The sequence below is a fragment of the Panthera onca genome, chromosome F2 (assembly GCF_046562875.1).
Source record: "Panthera onca isolate mPanOnc1 chromosome F2, mPanOnc1 haplotype 2, whole genome shotgun sequence".
In the NCBI taxonomy this organism is placed as follows: Eukaryota; Metazoa; Chordata; class Mammalia; order Carnivora; family Felidae; genus Panthera; species Panthera onca.
This window is the reverse complement of record NC_138356.1, coordinates 40028833-40047448: the sequence shown is the minus strand read 5'-3', so window position 1 is coordinate 40047448 and position 18616 is coordinate 40028833. Positions and strand designations below refer to the sequence as shown.

The following is an 18616-nucleotide window of genomic DNA, read 5'->3' as shown; positions in this document are numbered from 1 at the left end:
CTTCTTTTTACTCCTGATTGCTGATTTTGATCAAGCATTGCCGTGTGATACGGTATGTTTTCACAACAACAATCTCAGTTAGTGCTGTTGTGTCAGTTTTTAATGAAAAAAGTGAATTGCCTTTTTGTTTAAAAGAGAGATGATTAATCTTTTGGAGTTTTCTTCTAATTTCACATGAAATTTTATTCATCTGTAAAATTATTTCTGGGACATCATCTTTCTAAAAGTAATACTTGGGTTTGTTTTGTTTTTGTTTTGTGGGTTTTTTGTTTGTTTGTTTGTTTTGTTTTGTTTTGTTTTTCAATTAGTTACCTGATGGTTGTCTCTTGTAGTGAGAGCATTATTTGTCATTTTCCACCAAGGCACTTATATCCCTCACTTTTACCTCTCACAATGCAGTGTTTTGGTTTCTTTTGTTTTGTTTTGTTTTGTTTTGTTTTGTTTTGTTTTGTTTTGTTTTAAAGAAAGATAATGGTGTAGCAAAATCCACTTGTGGCACAATATAATGAGCAACTACAAATTCGAATTTGAGATATAGTGCAACCACTCATTTACTAATATATGCACATCCTCTTTTGTTTTTTCTTATAGTTTTTGTTATTATTTCAATTTGAGGGAATGACTTTAGTATGAGATAAATCTACCTTACAGCACAATTATCTAATATCTTTTTAAAAACAATGTAGAATATAAGCAAATTCTTTTTATGAGAAAAAAATTTTTCTGATTTCATTTATGATTTAAAGTATGTACAAAAGAACTTCTAACTGACATCAGAACATAGCTCCTTTTCAATAAGCTAGCATATCATTTTGATTTGTAAACCTATGGTAAACAAAACCCTTAACTTTAAGCATTGTTTACTTTGCTTGAAAAATTATTTGAAGAGCCCATTAAAATGATATGAAACTTTTTAGAATCAGAACCATGGAGGTGTTTTACATTTCAGATCTGGCATACTAATTAGTTTGCCCTGTCAAACTTTGATTGCCTTGTCATTTTAGCATAGGATTTTAAATAACGAAGTTTCTTTCAGCAATTGCCATTTAATGCTGTTTAATTTCCCCAGTGAGTGATTTTATCCATATTGATAATGTCAGAGAAGCAACTAAGGACTAATGAACATCAAACATGTTTGACTCTTATCTCGTTGATATAGGATGACCATAATAGTACAATATTTTATCACTTTACTACTTATTTTTAGAATGAATCCTAGTTAGGCTCTTAAAATAATTTAAATCTATAGAAAATATGAACAGATGCATGGAATAGAAAAATAACAGCAATATCAACACTGAACACAGAATAAAGAGCCCTAGGATCACATTCTTCTTGCCTCTTACTGTTACCATCGTCTAGCCAGTCTGAGCTGGCATATTTGCAAAATGGCGAATATACCATTCCCTCACAGGGATGTCAGGAGAGTTAAATAACACAATGAGAGCACTTAACATTGAACCTAGTGCACAGAATTCACTTGTGAATGGTTAGCTGATGGAGAAGATATTTCTCTGAATTAACCATTACTGGTTTGTACAAATAAGACTTCCCTTGGGTGTTTGTCATTGGCCTTCAGATCCCCTGCTTCAACTAAGTCTGTATTGTGTCATTATATTATATATTATAAAATGTTCTCGGTTTTGCTTTGGAGATACCAAGATTACTGTTAGAAAGTTTTCAAAGTATTGCATCATTTTAATATACTTTATGTATAGATTATATAAATCTTACTCAACCCTTCATTATTTATTTAGAAATGCTGTAAGTATTACAGTGTTGTAGAACCTGTAAGAAAGAAAGATGAGTAAGACAGGAGATTTCCTTACCATATAAAATCAACAGTATTGATTGAGAAAACTGGGACCAGCGATATAAAGAACTACACAATGTAGTCTTTATGCTCAAAGACTTTTAGCACTTTTTTGTAAATGTATGTTTGGTGACAGAAAATGTTTTGAGAGACCAGTAATGATTCAGAATAAGATGTGACTATTACTGTGTCAAAATCTAGAATTAATTTCTTTTTAGAAGCTGTTTTATTTCCTACGTCTTACCAATGTTAACAAAATGTTATAATTTATGACCCAGTATGAAATGAGTGCCACCTAAAAAATATTTGTACAACTAATATTTGCTATTTGGTTGATGTTCAGTTAGATTATTTTTCAAGAACTACAACATGACTAAAGTTTTTTAGAGTGTAAATACCCATGTGTTCTAGTATTTAGGAGGAAAAAGATAATTTATATGTGTTAATTTGTTTAAATGGCTTATTTGAAAGGTATAATCATAATAAAAGAATAAGGATCAAAAATGTAATTTATTTGTTATACAAATAAAATATTCGAGTGTCAACCATATCCTGCGAACAACCTCTTGGGATGAGCCATCTGGAAATGTTAGTTTTTTGTTTTGTTTTGTTTTGTTGGTTATTTCTGATGTAAAACTAAAAATGGCCAGGAGGTGGGGGGTCATAAATGCCTACAGGTCTGTAAGTTATGGTTAGTGTCACCAGCACCCTGAAAGCAGTATTTTCAAATTTTACCATTGTTTTAACCCTTTACACATCCAGTCCCCACAATGCTCATTTCCTCAACAGAATAGGGACATTAAAAAAAAAAAATGATGCTATTCCTCTCCATTCCTAGCCCAACCTCCTGCACCATATATTCAATAGAATTAATTGAATTAATGGATCCTCTGAAGTTGTATTCTATGAATGTTCTCTGTTTTCTACCCTTAAAACCCTTTTTCATGCCTCTGGATAGTCTGAAAATGTATAGTGTAGATGATAAAGAGTTGTTTGAAGGGACAAGGAGCAGTTGAAAAGCAGCAATTAGAGGTGATTATCAAATGAGATGGAGATGATGGCCTCCAATCAAGAGTAAAAACTACATTCTCGCTTGAAGCTTGTGCGGACGGTGACTGCTGTTGGACAATTTTGTTGTCCACTATACAGAACAGATGGAGTTTGCAGTTGTGTGTCACTTGTTTATTACAGCCTCTTAAAATTAGTAGCTGTGTAACCAGATGGGTCTGGGAGCACAGCTGTGGGTATAAGAATATAAATGAAACCTGTCTGATGCCGCCATGCCCTTTCGAGATGCCAGTGTTCCAACTGCAACAAAGAAAAACTCACTTTCATTTGACATTATATTGATGTATCAGATTTTAAAAAATCAAATCTTACAAAGACAGTTGACACTGACTCTGTCAACTCCATGATTCTCATCAGTTGCTTATTTTCATAGTTTGGAAATCTAAATCAATGTAACTTTGAAGCTAAATATCTGTATAAAGCACCCATTTGTAATTTCAACATCCAGGTAAAAATTTCGTGTTGATTCTAAATCAAATTCATTTTAATGTTTTTAAAGTTTGTTAGGGGGCATATGTTGAATTATTAATTGTACATTCTGATGAAATGTAAAATATATTCATGTAAATGCAAATAAACTGCTTCTCCATAAAACAATGCCAGGAATGGGTGTGATACACAATTGAAAATTAGAAAGGCATATTAGGCTCTTTAGGGTATGAAACTGGCATTAGTTGCTCTTTTTTGCTCTTTTTAGCTAAATGATATGTTAATATTGAGAACATTTCTTAATGGTGTGTGTGTGTATACAACATAGTACATACCATATATTTCATTATACATGAAGTTTATAGACTTTTTAAGAGATAATGGGATTTTTCCCATAATACATACAGTAAATTTTCGACCTCCATTTTAATTAACTAATATGACCCACACCAAATCACCAGATGAAATATTCAGAATCACCCTTCACAGTTCTGATAAATTACACCGTGTCATCCTCCACGAGCGAAAAGTACTGTTTTGTTCCCCCACATTATAAACTATAGGATTTAGAGTTTCAACAAAATAATATTTAATAAAGATTTGCAGAGACATTAGTTAGAAACTGGTTGTCATAGGAGTTTTTTCCCATTAGAAAAAGAAAGATAGATGTTTTAAAAATCTGTGTCCAAAAGCTATAACTAATAACAAATGTATTGAAGCAGTAAATAAAATTAGGCCTACTCCACTAGAGAACAGGCAAACTGTGAGCATGAACCACACTGCTTGCACTGGCGTCTTCATATCCAAACTATGCAAATATTAAAATTACAAATTTTAATTTTACTATGAGAAAAGCACAAACAAATTAAATGGAAATAATAGTAGGAATGAGTCACCCACTGATGTACTTGTCATTGCAGTGCGTGTTGTCAGGTACAAAATAAGTTACTTTACTTCATGACAAGAAGTGATAATCACAAAGAATGTGATTATTAGGTTCAAACTATTATTCTAGATGATGGAATTATATGGTGATTTTATCTGATGAAACTCATAACATTAACCAATCTCTTCATCAATTTCAACCCTACTTTTTTTTTTTTTCTTTTTTCCTCCTCAGGAAGTTGGCCTCGTACTTGCAGCTATATTGGCCCTCCTACTGGCTTTCTATGCTTTCTTTTATCTCAGACTGTCCACAGATGTTGACCCTGATCTGAAACCAGATGAAGATTAGCTGAACAGCAATCAATGCATTAAAGGGAAATAATTTCATAAAAGCACCCCTTGGGACCAATACTTTCTAAAGTACTGAAACTGGAACATCTTGGATTCTTTCTGCTGGTATTTTTAGTTTTCAGAAATATCTTTTTAAATAGTTGCATAGGATATCAAGAAAAGAACCTTACCTAGCAATGTAGTATAATGTATGCTCCCGGATACTTTTATAAAAATCTTTGTACTTTGACAGGCAACCTATTCATGGTGCGTTTAGATAAAATGGAAAACAGATCCCAAATTCTTCGGATGTCTTAGCCAATTTATGTGTATAACTTCATCGCTTACAGATTACTAAATCTATTTTTGTTCCATATACATCATAAGTAAAAGTATATATCCTCATTTACAGAAACATTCTCAAATCAGATTCAGAGCCTAAGAAGGAATAAAAAGTCATGGGGAATTTTTCATTTTACAAAGAAGCTCTGCTTTCTTTCCAGACATATTTTATATCATTAGAGGAACTATCTGCACATACATCTACAGTAATCTTTTTCCTTCTTTGCCAACTGTTCAGTGCACATGTGCTCCATCAGAAATGGCACCTGGATGACAGAAGCTCAAAGAGTCACATATGTCTCTAAAATAGAGTTCCTTTCCTCCTGGGCTGTCTGAACTGGTGTAAATACAAAGTTCAGTTGATCTTGATTTTAATTAACTTATTATTCTATTAATATAAACTTGGAATTCTATTTTAATTATGTTGTTCTGACTGCTTGCAGTATCAGTTTGCCCCTCTTGTTAGGGGAGATATGTAACAATCTGTCATTTAATTGTGCAGGTTTTTTTTTTTTTTTCCACATAACAGTAACGAAGTCCTACCTACTCGGAATAATCTTCTTGGGTTGCCTCTTAAATCTGAACTATACGAAGTGGGTTTACAAAATTACATTTTGTCTCTTGAGAGTTAGTCAATCACAACTGTTTTGTGAAAAATAAATAATGAAAATATATGCCTCACTACTCACATAGGTAATTTTTTGTTTATATAAATTTTCAAGATATTTTGCATTTGTTGGAGTATAATAATCAATGTATTCAATATTTTTACTGGTAATGGAGTTTTTAAAATAACTTTAGAACACACGAATACATAAAGCCTTGAAAATGGGAAAATATGTGTCCACAGCACATTTGTTAGCTACTATTACCTTATAGAAAGAAGCATAGAAAATTAATAGTTTGAAACATGTGCACAAAGGGTTTTATATCATATGCATTGTATTTATGAAGAGCAAATAAAATGTTAAGGTTGTTTTCATATTTGCCAAGAGAAGAAAGACGTTGATAAATTCCCTAGATCTTCTTTGAGACTTTTGCAGATAGTTGACGATGACTGTATAGCATTATGTTCTGTAGAATTTTTTCAAGTAGCATAATTTATTTCATCAACGTGAAAACAGCCAAAAGTTCCAGGATCCTCACAGATCATTTATGCCAAACATCTGAGGGCAAAATTTAGCCAGTGTTATTTACTGGATTCTTCTCCTTGAAATCACAAACTCATGAGACAGACCAAGAGTTCTTATACACTCACCACAGCAGACCAATCCAAGTGGCATTTTTAGGAAAGGTTGCAGCATTTAATGCCATGTGGTATGTCTGTTCGTGAAGTGGGTGGCAAGGGAATATCCAAGCTGGCATTTTGGATATGATGGGCCTTTTCCTTTCCTGAGTGACACGCCACATGTCAAGAAATACTGCTTTTCCCTCACTCCTATCACATTTACGTGAACAATTTTCACTTAGTTCTTTTACCTCCCATATGGTGTTAAAAACAGTCATATCAAATAAAGATTATTTCTAATTTCAGTAGTAGTTTAAATGAGAAGATATATAATAATTTGTTTATTAGATACCTATCCAAGTGAGATATAACAGAATTCACAGTATTTAAAATAGGTGAATATACTCTTGGAAATGTCTGAAAATTCACTACTGTGGGAAAAAAAATGTTACTGTCCCCTTCTGTTCTTGAGGTGTTCTTTTGAGGGGAAAAAGTTGTTTCTGATAGTAATAAATATTAGTTTATACATAGTATAATTACAGGCAGGTTTCATTACCTCGTTTTATCGATACCCTGAGTCTCTGGCTAGTCCATTTGTATAACTGACCTTACGACGGCTCCAGAGAACCACAAGTCCCAAAGGCTCAACATTGACTTTAATAAATAGCAGGTAAACAGAGACAACAATACAACACCGTTTTCATGAAATGCACATTTTTCATATTCGTATTGTCTGGGAAGCAGCCTGCAGAGAAATCCCAGGTTGAAATCTGGTTTGAATCTTTGAAGACAGAGAGGTGATGTTCGGCCTGCATTTTCAGGGGACCACACTTCTGAACAGTGAGCGATGTTTGGCATAAATCTGAGACTGGCACCAGACACAAATTTCAGGCATGGGTTTTTCTCCTCCAGTAATTCACTGCTCAGAGGAATCCAAAAGACAAGAACAGAAAAATTGAGGTGACTTTTCAGAATGTTAGAATCTATTTGTTAACAGGGTCTGCAGGATAAATTTCAGCTAATGCCGTAGACTTCACATCCAGCCTCAGGGATACTGTGAATGAAGTTCAAAGAGGTGCTGGTTCTTATTTTGCAAAATAAAGCACATATAAATTCATCTGAGAGGAGATACTGTGAAAAGATAACCCCATCTAGGATTTCTTTTAAAACAAATGAACAAAAAGCATATCATAGGACCGATACGGAGTTTGTTTTAAGTTGGCAAATACTTGAAGATTTTCAGTCTTTTTAATTTTTCAGGAATACTTCCACCCCAACCAGTGATTGCAAGATCCTGAAAATATGTTCTTTTCCATTTCTGTAATTCCAGTAGCATAGTGATCTGCACATATTTAATAAATGCATGTTAAAATTTAAGCTAATTTCTTTTAGTCCTCTCAGAGTCTGGTACAGTGCTGCATGTAATAGATGATCAAAAATTATTTGCACAATAAATAAAACTTAGAAATCACTATATTGGTTAACTCCGCATTTAGCATTTATGGTCATTGGATGTACTAGGACAAGTACATGTTTCAACCTGTTCATTTTAAGATCAAGACAACTAGCGTTAAATTTGCTCTAGAACGGAAACATTGCTCTTTTCTAGGAAATCGAATATGTTATTTTTATCACTATTGTTGAGAAACACACGCAGTGTTTTAAATTTAACTTAGTATACATCCTCACGCCCAACAAAAATAAAACTAAATTTTCATTATAATGCTTAAATTTATGTGAGCACTAAAGCACTAGATTTTCCAGATTCTAGAATGATACAGTCAGTGATAATTCAGTAGAGTAAATTATGCTTTATTTAGGCGGGCTTCAGAAATAAAACTTCTAGAAATTAAACTTCCAGCCTTTTCACGTATTTCATCCATAATGTAAGGTTGTTGAGCCAGAGATAAGCACACTTACCTTGGACTTCTCTGGGGAGGTTCCTACCACTTCTCCCTTAGCAGCACTGCCTTCTTTTATTAGAACTGCTCCAATGCAGCCTAGATAGAATGATGTTTGCTAGATTTTGTTCCACTGACATCAGACCTACAATCAGTACAACCCACAGTAAAAAAAAAAAAAAAAAAAGCCTAGCAGATGAATTCAGTGCCAACAGAAACATTTTTACTATTTTATTTTGTATTTTAGGTATGCAGGTGAGTATGGAGGGAGCTGGGAGAGTCACTCAAAGAACTATACCAGTGTGGAAATATCCATAGTGGGCCAGTAAATTCATCTAAAACAATTGAACTGCTGCCCTATTCAACATAGTGCCTCATTCTTAAATAATTTTTTTTTTATCCCTAGCAACAGACATGAGATCCTTATTTCAAGAAAAATAAGATACTTTACATGCCAGAAGATTTTTTGATGACAGTACCCCCTCCTATTCTTCATTTTTTAAAACAACAACCAAATTGGTGGGGAGGCAGCCAAAATTTGAGGTACCAGTGCCTCTCGAACAGATGTCGCACCATTATTTTTTAGCTCGTTTAGATGAATAAACATGTTAAACTGTGAAGTATTACATTTTAGATTTTTTCATTAAAAAAAGAGACAATCTGTTTACTGTCCTAATTGAGACAACAATCCTTGTGGTTGCCAGTTTTGGCAGTCATAACAATGAACTATAAATATTTGAACCAACCAAGTAAATGGTGACTATAAAGGCTATAGCATGTGTAAAGTTCTGTTTTCACGGGCACCCATCTTAGTATGGCATTTTTTTTTTCTGACTTCTTCAAATACAATTGTGTAAATCTGAAGTTTCATGGTAAGCCTAAAAGAAATTGATTTCAATATCTAATTTCGTTCTAGTTTATTATCCTTTTTAGTGTTCAGCTATCCATCTGCTTGTAACAAATTGCTTCTGCAGTTGCTCTATTGAATGTGACAAGGCAGGTCTTCATCGGATTGCCTTCTCTGTACTTCCTAGGGATAACACAAAGAAACCAGAGATTTTTTTTTTCTGTTTTCATATTTACAAAGTGGGGTTAAAGACATTTTAGGTCTCTTAAATTGCAGCAATTAGTCTTTTTTAAGAGAAGGTTTTATAAATAAACCATGTCCAGATATAACTTTCGGTGTAATGTCCATGAGAAGGAGGTCACACTGTTAGCCGCAATGGGATGCTTTGCGTGGAACGCTGCTATGCTCACATACCGGTTGGAAGATCAAAGAGAAATCATTCAGACAGAAACAGTTCTTTAGTAGGCTAGTTCCCAAACAATAGTCCAGGTAGCGAGTGCGCTTATGGGCATTTGGAGTGCCATCGCTCCCTTTACCTACCCGTCGTCACCTACTCCGACCCTTCGCCTTCTCCTCTGTCTGTTCCAGTTCTAAACTCTAGGCAGTCTTTAACAACATTCCCTTTCTCAGTTTGTATGAACCTCACATGTACGTTAGGTCATACTTAAGTATGTACTTACTAGGTTAACTGCCTCTACTCTGTTGCTTAAAATGAAGATTGATCCTCATCTGCTTTTCCCACTATCTCTCACTTCTTACTACTGGCTTCTTTTTTATCACTAACCACATGCATTACACAAAACTAGAGAGAAGAGGATAATGAACCCCAGTGTACCCATCACCTAAACTGAACAATTATCAATATTTTGCCATTCGTTTGTGTTTCCCCCATTTTTTTTTTTTTTTTTTTGTAACCTGAGGTATTTTAAAGCAAATCCTAAATAAGAGGACATTTTACCTATAAATATCTCAGTATAGATCTTTCACAAGAACTTGCATTTGTTTGTTTGTTATTTGTTTGGGTTTTTTTTTTCTTTCATTACTAAGAAGCTATTATCACAGCTAATAGGATTAAATAGTTATTTCTTCTTATCATTTATTACCAAGTCCATATTAAAATGTCCCTAATTGTCTTCATGATATCTATTAATAATAGGTTTTGATTCAAGATCTGTACTGTATTTGATAGTATGCCTCTTAAATTTCTTTTATTCTATAGCAAACCTCTGTTTCTTTAATGCCATTGATTTGTTGAAGAAACCAAGTTATTTGTCCTCTTGAATATCCAATAGTCTAGATTTGGTCTTTTTCATTTTGTTATTTATTTTAGCCTTCTATTTTTTTATATTTTCTGTAACTAGGAGTTAAATCGTAGGCTGGATTAGATCCAGATAGTTTTATTACTATTATTTGTTTTTAAGGCAAGGGTATGTCATCATATTTAATAAGACATATAATCTCTGGTTGTTTTATTTATTTTATTTTTTTGTTTTTATTTATTTTATTTATTTCCTAGGTCTGTTATCTCATTAGGTATTACAAAATGACATTTTTCTGTCTTTCCTTGAGTATTTAAGGGAAATTATTTAAAAAAAACACTAAACTATTTGTTTACCTTAAGGTATGGTTCATAACAAGAAAGGAAGGATAAATACTTGAACCTTTGCCTTTATCAAATGTCAGTAGGTTAGCACTCTCTATTAGTGACCAGTGGAGATTTGACTTTCCTGTTCCTGTTGTTGCTTGTATTGTCCTTGTCAAGTCATAGATTTTACATAGGGGAAATGTGTTTCAACCCATTGCAATCATCATTCCTTTCAGCAGTGAAATACAAATTCCATTATCATGCTTTATGTTAGAGGTATTATCATTAAACTCATGAAAGTTTTGTGCTTTTATATGATTTTACATTTTTCCAAAAGTGATAGCCAGGGCAATCAGATTCTTAAAACGATAGGAATAAGTGGTAAATGTGGGGGAAAAAAAACCTAACATTTACTGGTTATATGATTAACTGGAAAACTACTAAAATATTGAGTAAGATTTATGTAACGTCCTTTAGAAAATCACAAAATTGATGTGAAAATCAATTGCTCTAATAATTATAATAGCTAAATATCATAATATAAAATATATTTTACAATCACAATCAAAATTATGAATTGTCCTGAAAAAAATCAGCAAGAAATATGAAGAGTCTTCATCGGAAAAAAGACCTTACAGGGTAACATAATCAAATTTTAATAAAAACGAGACCAACTGTCTCCCTGGATGAGATGATTCAATATCGTACAAATATAAACTTTCTTCTAAATTGGAAACAGAAAAGAGAACCTTAATCCACCAGATATTAAAGTGTATTATAAAGTTATAATAATTAAAATAATCTCATAGTCAAGGAAAGTAGACAAGCAATAAAATGTGCAGTCGGGAAATAGATCCAAATATAAATATTTAATGTGTTATGTAAGTCATGAAGATGGAAAGATAGATTATTTATTAAATATATTAAAACAATTGAGTACCCATTTGAAAATTAAAAGATGCCTATACCATGACTTAAAACAAGATTAATTTCTGATGAAATTTATGATTTCTAAATGGGGAAAAAAGTATTAGAAGAAATTGTAGCATTTTTAGAATCTTTTAGTAGAGAAATTATTTCTAGGCATTGATTCATGAGTCAGAAATCATAAAGGAAGTACTCATGGATTACCACACATTAAATTAAAATCTAACACACAGCCCAGCACTCAGTGTTAATTAAAGATGTGAAGAAACAGTTTCTTTCATATACTGCTTGGGGGAATGGTAATCTCGAGAACACACTTTCTGGAAGACACTTTTGCAGTGTACTTTAAAAATCTAAAATTTCATATATATTTTAGTTGCCTTCATATCTCTAAAAATTTGTTTCAAGATAATAATGCCTGTAGTGTGCAAAAATGCACAAAGTATATTAACCACAGCACTGTTCGTAACCTCAAAAAAACAAAGCAATGTAAATGTCCAGCATAAGAGTCTTTTTAAATGCATTGTGTTACATCTATTAAATAAAGTGTGATGGATTCATTAAAATAATATATATTTATACCTACTGAGAGATACGGAGAGAGAGGTGAAGCACTTAAAAATAGGATACATGTGATATGATTCTATTTTGCTTGAATATACATGTCTGTGTGTCTGTATACATGTGTGTCTGTATGAGTATGTTTGAAGACTAGCAAGAAGGTAAAAGGTATTTTTGGATATTGGATTATAATCCAATCCTCCACTCTACAGGGAGGACTAGAAAGGCAGTGTTTAACTGAGCTATATCATGAATCCAGACACTTGCTAAGTCTGTCCACTTCTCTTCCCGTTATGTTCTTCTATTTTTCCTTCATTTAATAACCATAAAGCATGCATCAGGTACTAATAAGTCATCTTTCACAATTCCCCATCTATCCACTGTTAGTATGGAAAAAGACAGTTCTGCTTTTCTTATTTTTACTTTTATTTTTTAGTGAGAAATTTAAGAATGCTTCAGAAAGGATCTGATATTTAAGTTTATTCATTTTCATTCAAAAAATATTTATTGAGCACTTGCCACATGGCAGAACTTGCTTTGTGCTTGCAATAAATCTGTGACTATTAAGAACTAGAAAGCAAAAACAATATTCTTGCTGTCATGACATATGATCTTGAGAGATGGTAATGGTTTCATCAAACAGAAAAAGAGGGTGAAAAAGGTACTCCGAGTAAGAGAAAAACCAGTATTAGTGCTTGGCCAGTTCCAGCTGGCGTCTAGAATTCAGAATGTATGTGGTATAGTGGAGCAGGAAGTTTGGTTATTGTCCTCTTGTGCTCATCGTTAACCTTCTTTCCTTTCTCTGCCTAAAACCATTTTCTCTTACTTAATCCGTAAAGCGCCTACGTATCTCTCCTTCCAAGATTTATCTGTTGCCAGATAAATCCCTGGACTTTATCCTCATAAGCCCCCCGCTCCTGTCCCCCACCCACCCAAGGCGATTCTTCTCTTGCATAGAATTTATTCCATGATTATCCATTTATGTGTCTGATTCTTCAACTGGACTCTGAGGTCCTTAAGGAAGGAACTGGGTTTCATGCTGAATCTCAAAAGCCAAGTGCTGCCCTAGACCCATGGTTTATACCACAGTAAATACTTCTGAATGAATAAGTTCTACACCTCATTCCCTAGAACAGGATTTCCCCACGTTCACATTTACTGACATTATGAGCCAGATAATCCTTCGCTGTGGAGATGTGTCCTGTGCATTGCAGGGTGTTCAGCAGCATACTTGGATGCTAGTATGCAACTAGATGCCAGCAGCACCTTTCCTGCCCTAGTTATTGTGGGAGGAGGTCATCCAGAGGTTGACCAATGGGGATGGAGGTCCCTCGGCCCGCCCCTGTCTTGGGAGTGCACTTCCGCTCCCAGGCGATCTTCGCAGCCGAAAACGAAACGTTGATTGTCAAGGCTGCCGGCAACCTCGACGGAGCACTGTGAACTTCATACTGTCTGAACCTGGGTAAGCCCTCTGTGTGAACTTTTAAGATTGGGTAGTGCCTCCGTCCAAACAAGCCTTGCTTGTTAAACCTGCCACCTCCCAGCCTGGCGTGCTCTGCCTCTTTCTTGGGTCTTTCCTTGCCGGCTGCGTCTGGGGGCCTGTTTGAGATTTCACCTGGGAAGCTCCCGAGATTTCGAACCGAAAGTTAAACCCCAAAATGTCTCCAGACATCGCCACATGGCCCCTGAAGTCAGAATGACTGCCATCTGTACCACTGAGAACCATTATTGGTATCAATTCTGTGTATAATTTTATGTTACAGTTGCCACATGCGTTTTGGTATTATACTGTGTTTATCTGAAAGGTGTCTGCTGTTCAGAAAGATTATTTTGGAGGGCGCCTGGGTGGCTCAGTTGCTTGAGCATCTGACTTCCGCTTAGGTCATGATCTCGAAGTTCGGGAGTTCAGGCCGCAGGTCAGGCTCTGTGCTAACAGCTCAGAACCTGGAGCCTGCTTCAGGTTCTGCCTCCCTCTCGCTCTCTCTGCCCCTCCCCCACTCATGCCTTGTCTCTGTCGCTCAAAAATGAATAAACATTAAAAAATTTTTTAAATGAAAGATTATTTTGGTATTTTTTAACATTAGTATTTTTATTTAGAGGTTTCCCTTATACCATTTTTTTTTTGCTCTTAAGCTTTTTCATAAATACCTTTTACTCTAGGGACTGTCAATCTTACACAATGTCCTTAATTCCCATCCATTGCCTATAAAACAGTCAATAATCTTGTTTTACTTTCTCTTTTGTCTTTTCCTTCTGTTTCAAAAGGTTTTCTTTCTAATTTGCCAGAGCATATCCTACGTAACACATAGTGCATACACACTTCTCTTCCTTCCACCCCTGCCCCTTCCCTCCTTTTAGGTATTTTATTCTTAAATTTAACTCTAAAATTAAATATATGAAATATTTATCAATTCTTTTGCCATAGATCTTCAGGTTATGTGCGTGTTGAATGAAGCCCATCCACACAAGGAAGGACCCATATGTAAAGTATTCTGTGAATTCATGAACGTTTAAAAGTGGTTTTCTGTTGGGGGCATCTGGGTGGCTCAGTGGGGTTGAGGACCTGACCTTGGCTCAGGTCATGATCTCAAGGTCTGTGAGTTTGAGCCCCACATAGGGCTCTGCTCTGACAGCACAGAGCCTGCTTGGGATTCTCTCTCTGTCTGCCCCTCCCCCACTTGTGCTTTCTTTCTTTCTCAAAATAGCCTAAAAAAAAAAAAGTGTTTTTCTTTTGCTTTTACACTTGAGGGGCAGTTGGCTGTTTCTAAAATACTTGGCTTGCAAGTTCTTTCCTTGAATTTCTTTAAAATGTTTTCCACTAATTTAAGAAACAAAACAGACAAACATAGGGAAGGAAAGGAAAAATAAGATAAAAACAGAGGGAGGCAAACCATAAGAGACTCTTAAATACAGAGAACAAACTGAGGGTTGCTGGAGGGGAGGTGGGTGGAGAGATGGGCTAAAGGTGATGGGCATTGAGAAGGGCACTTGTTGGGATGAGCACTGGGTATTGTATGTAAGTGATGAATCACTAAATTCTACTCTTGAAATCATTATTACACTATATGTTAACTAACTTAGATTTCGATAAAATTTTTAAAAACACGTTTTCCACTGATGCTTTATTTTGTATGTTGCTCTTGAGAAGTTTGATGCCAGCCTATTTTTTTTTTAAATAGCAGTTGGAAGTAATTTGATCTTACTGTCTGTATAAGCTGAATGTTTTTCTTGGCCTTTAAATTCTTAATTGTTTCTCTAGGGCATGTCTCAGAGTTTGTTTCTGAGTTTTCAAAGACACACAGTGGGCCTTTTGAATATGTAAAAACAATTATTATCTTAGTCCTGAAAAATTTCTTTTGATTATAGTTTTATGTATCAGTTACAGCACATTTTGTTTTCCTTCTTCAAAGACTTCAATTATATGTATGTTGAACTCTCTTTGCATATCTTCCATTTCAACCATTTTCTCTTTGACCATTTTAGCTTATCTCATTTTTATCCTCTTGATTGTTTTCTTGCTTTTCTTCAAAGTCTCTTACTCAGTTTCACTAGAACCTATAATACCTTGGATACATTTTAATTTATTTATTTCTGAGATGGACTTGTTTATTTTTCTTTGGTTGTTCACTGAGATTAATTAACTCTTAATGATTTACTTTCTTTTTTTTCAAGTAATGGGATTCATTTTTAAATTTTTGATTCTTATGTGTATCAATAATACATCCATATGTATATCTGCATATCTATATCCAATCTACAGCTGCTTATTTGACGATTTTCAATTATGTTAAAAATTGTGTTAGAGTGCCCTTCTGTTTTGCAGATTTTTCTTTTTCCTTTTGTTTTTGTTTTTGTTTTCTCTTCTTTGGTAGGGAGCATTTCATCAGCTGAAGTATTTTGATTTGAATTTTCGGTTTTCTTCTTCCATTAGCTTTGTATGGAGTTGGCTTGATATTTTTTTCCTATTCCTACTTATTTTGGGGGTAGAGTCTGTAATCCAGGAGTGCCCCCTTCTGTCAGCATGGTAAGGCTGGTTTCTTATATGAATAGTCTTGGTGGTAGGAGAGACAGAATTCGTATGCCTGTGTCTTTTATTTCTGAAAGATCCTCAGTTTCCCTCTCTTACTTCTTTCTTCTTTCTCACTTCTACTACATCCTCATGGGGATAATATTTTCTCTACTTTTAGGATTGTCTCCAGGAAGTAATGGTTTTTGAAACTTCTGACTTCTTCAGGACCACTCTTTCTCAAACCTCTTTCCTGTAGCTGATACTGTAAACCACCAGATACTAGACCCCAAATTCTGACACTTTGCATTGTACTTTCTTTTTATAAAAAGTGTTCCACTTTCTAATGGTATCTCTTAAGCTTCCTTTTTCCTGTGTTTGGCATCTACAGGCTCAGGAGATCTTTTGGAATGTGGTGTTTATATCTCTGTTTATGGGTAATTTGATCATGATATTTTCTGTAAATAAAGCTATAAAGGCTTGAGTCATTTGGGATTTTATTTGTACTCTTTTTTGATATTATCATTTTGGGGGGAAGACTTGAGGAGAGATTCAGTTTCAGGAGGACACTATTATTTCTAGTCCCAGAATTTCTTTGGAAATAGTTTGAGATTGAGTCTTTTCTAGGTTAAATGTGTAAGATCACCTTGAATTTATTTTCTACAGGTTTTATTGTCTTTTGATTTTAAATTTTTTGTGTGTCTATAAGTTGCATATCCCTATTTGGACTCTATAATTTGAGGGGAGGGGTCTAGTAGTTTTGATTTTTACCATAGTGTCTGGTACATTAACTTACACATAATAGTTTCTCAATAAATATTTGTTATTTGGTTATTAAAGCTATCATTTACTGATATAAGAAAATGTTTTTATATGTGATATTTAAAGCAAAACATTTGGGTTATTTATAGATCTTTAAAATTTTTCTTACATGAACAAATGTTGCGAAGTATCTGCTAAAACAATTAAAATATAGTTCAATTTTCTAAAAGGAAGCCATGTTTCAAGGGAAACACCCATCTGAGAACACATTCTCATGAAATAATAGAGGCTAATTTCTCCAATTCATATTTTTCTTAATTCTTTCTCTATAAAAACACAAAAGAAAACTTATACATTTTGTTCTTTATTTTAGCATGTGTAAAAATTAAAATAGCAAACAATAAGGAAATATAACACATTACTGTAATCTCTGCTATTTATTAATTCATTTAATTTATATGCAAATTATATGTTTTAATAATCATAAATTGCTTGGCATCAGGTTGTTCCTGGTAATGAGCAGTTCGAGAGATGGCACTTTTTTGAAATTCTAATAAAGCATTCCATGGAGCCCTCTTTCTTTGTGAACATTGCTGCCCCTTGAAACAGACTGAAATACAGAGCTGAAATGATTTAAAACCTCAGAAGGTTTTTAAGGTTGGAATAGGAAGGCACTCTTGGTTTCATGGCTAGATCTGAACATTGAAGTTAAGAAGCAATTTCAAATCAATCTGTAGAAAGATTTTACCTCTGATCATGAGCAAACAGAGGCCCTCTCTCCAGTAGGTGTCAGGAGTCATGTGATGGACACTAATGATGTCTGCTGCCTTTTATCATCTGTCAGGGACAAGTCACATTTATTTCCACACAGACAGTGAGAACATTTAATGAAACAAAACAGCATTATCGAGCTCCAGGTTTCCCAATCCTCTTTGGTCCTAGAAATGAGGCGTCAGGTTCATTAAATTGTGGCTTGTGGAGGGACACCACAATTATAGTCTACTGAACCAAAAATTATAATAAGATCCCAAAGCAAGGCTTTAATATACACTAACCTCCTCTCTCTCTTTCACAAGTTCAAATCAATATACCAAATATCACAGGCTTAGGAGATGGATGTGTATTTATGTTTTATCATTCTTTAATATATATGTTCATTAAAGAAAAAATATATAAAACTAATAAAAAAAAACCTCAACCCAAATCATAGTACCCAGAAATATTCCCTAGTAATATTTATATATTCGTTATTTTCCTTTTAGCCTTATAGAGCTTATGATACATATTCTTAAAAAAATATGTAATGTATTTTTTCCCAGACTTCAATAGCCTGTGGCTACAGCAAATTTTTTTTGTCTTTAATCAAAAGACCCCAATTTTTTCTGTCTTAAATCAAAAGATGCATAAATGTGAGCAGATACAGGTCTACCATACTGCCATGTTCTTTCTAATTTATTCATTCACTCTGTAAATGTTTACTGCATGTCCACGACATGCAAGGCACTTTTTAGGAACTGGAAATGTAGTAGTCAACTAAAATGAATAAAATCCCTGTCCACACAGAGCTCACATTCTGGAAGAGTAGGTAAGAAGAGTTATGAAATAGACAAATGAAAAAAATATATAAAAATACATAAACACAGGATGCCAGGAGATGAGAAGTGCTTGGGTAAAACAGAAGGTAGAGGGGGTGGGATGAGTGTCCCCATTCTCCTACTTGCTCTGACACGGCCACAATTCACACTGGGTTTGATTGCACCAGACATGCTTCGACCTGAGGGCCTTTGCACTCACTGTTCTATCTTTATGACTCATTCTTTCCCCTCTTTCTCATCTTTGTTCAAATGTCACCTTCTCCTTGAGGCCTAACTACCCTATTTAAAATTGCAATCTGATGCCACCTCTCCTGCCTCTAGTATCCCCCAGCCATTT

General features: G+C 34.3%; 1 protein-coding gene across 7 annotated transcripts in view; it reads left to right on the top strand.

Annotated features, from left to right (window-relative positions):
• Nucleotides 1–18616, top strand: part of TRIQK (triple QxxK/R motif containing) — a 139433-nt gene that overhangs the window by 79032 nt on the left and 41785 nt on the right. For 6 of the 7 annotated variants that reach the window (XM_078441893.2, XM_078441895.2, XM_078441891.1 and 3 more), the window contains one exon: nt 4431–7566. In XM_078441893.2, coding sequence (XP_078298019.1) covers nt 4431–4544 — 114 coding nt within the window. In that variant the 3' untranslated portion in view covers nt 4545–7566. Of the gene's footprint in view, nt 1–4430; nt 7567–18616 lie in introns of those variants that run through there. The other variant, XR_014136561.1, reaches the window with a different exon arrangement.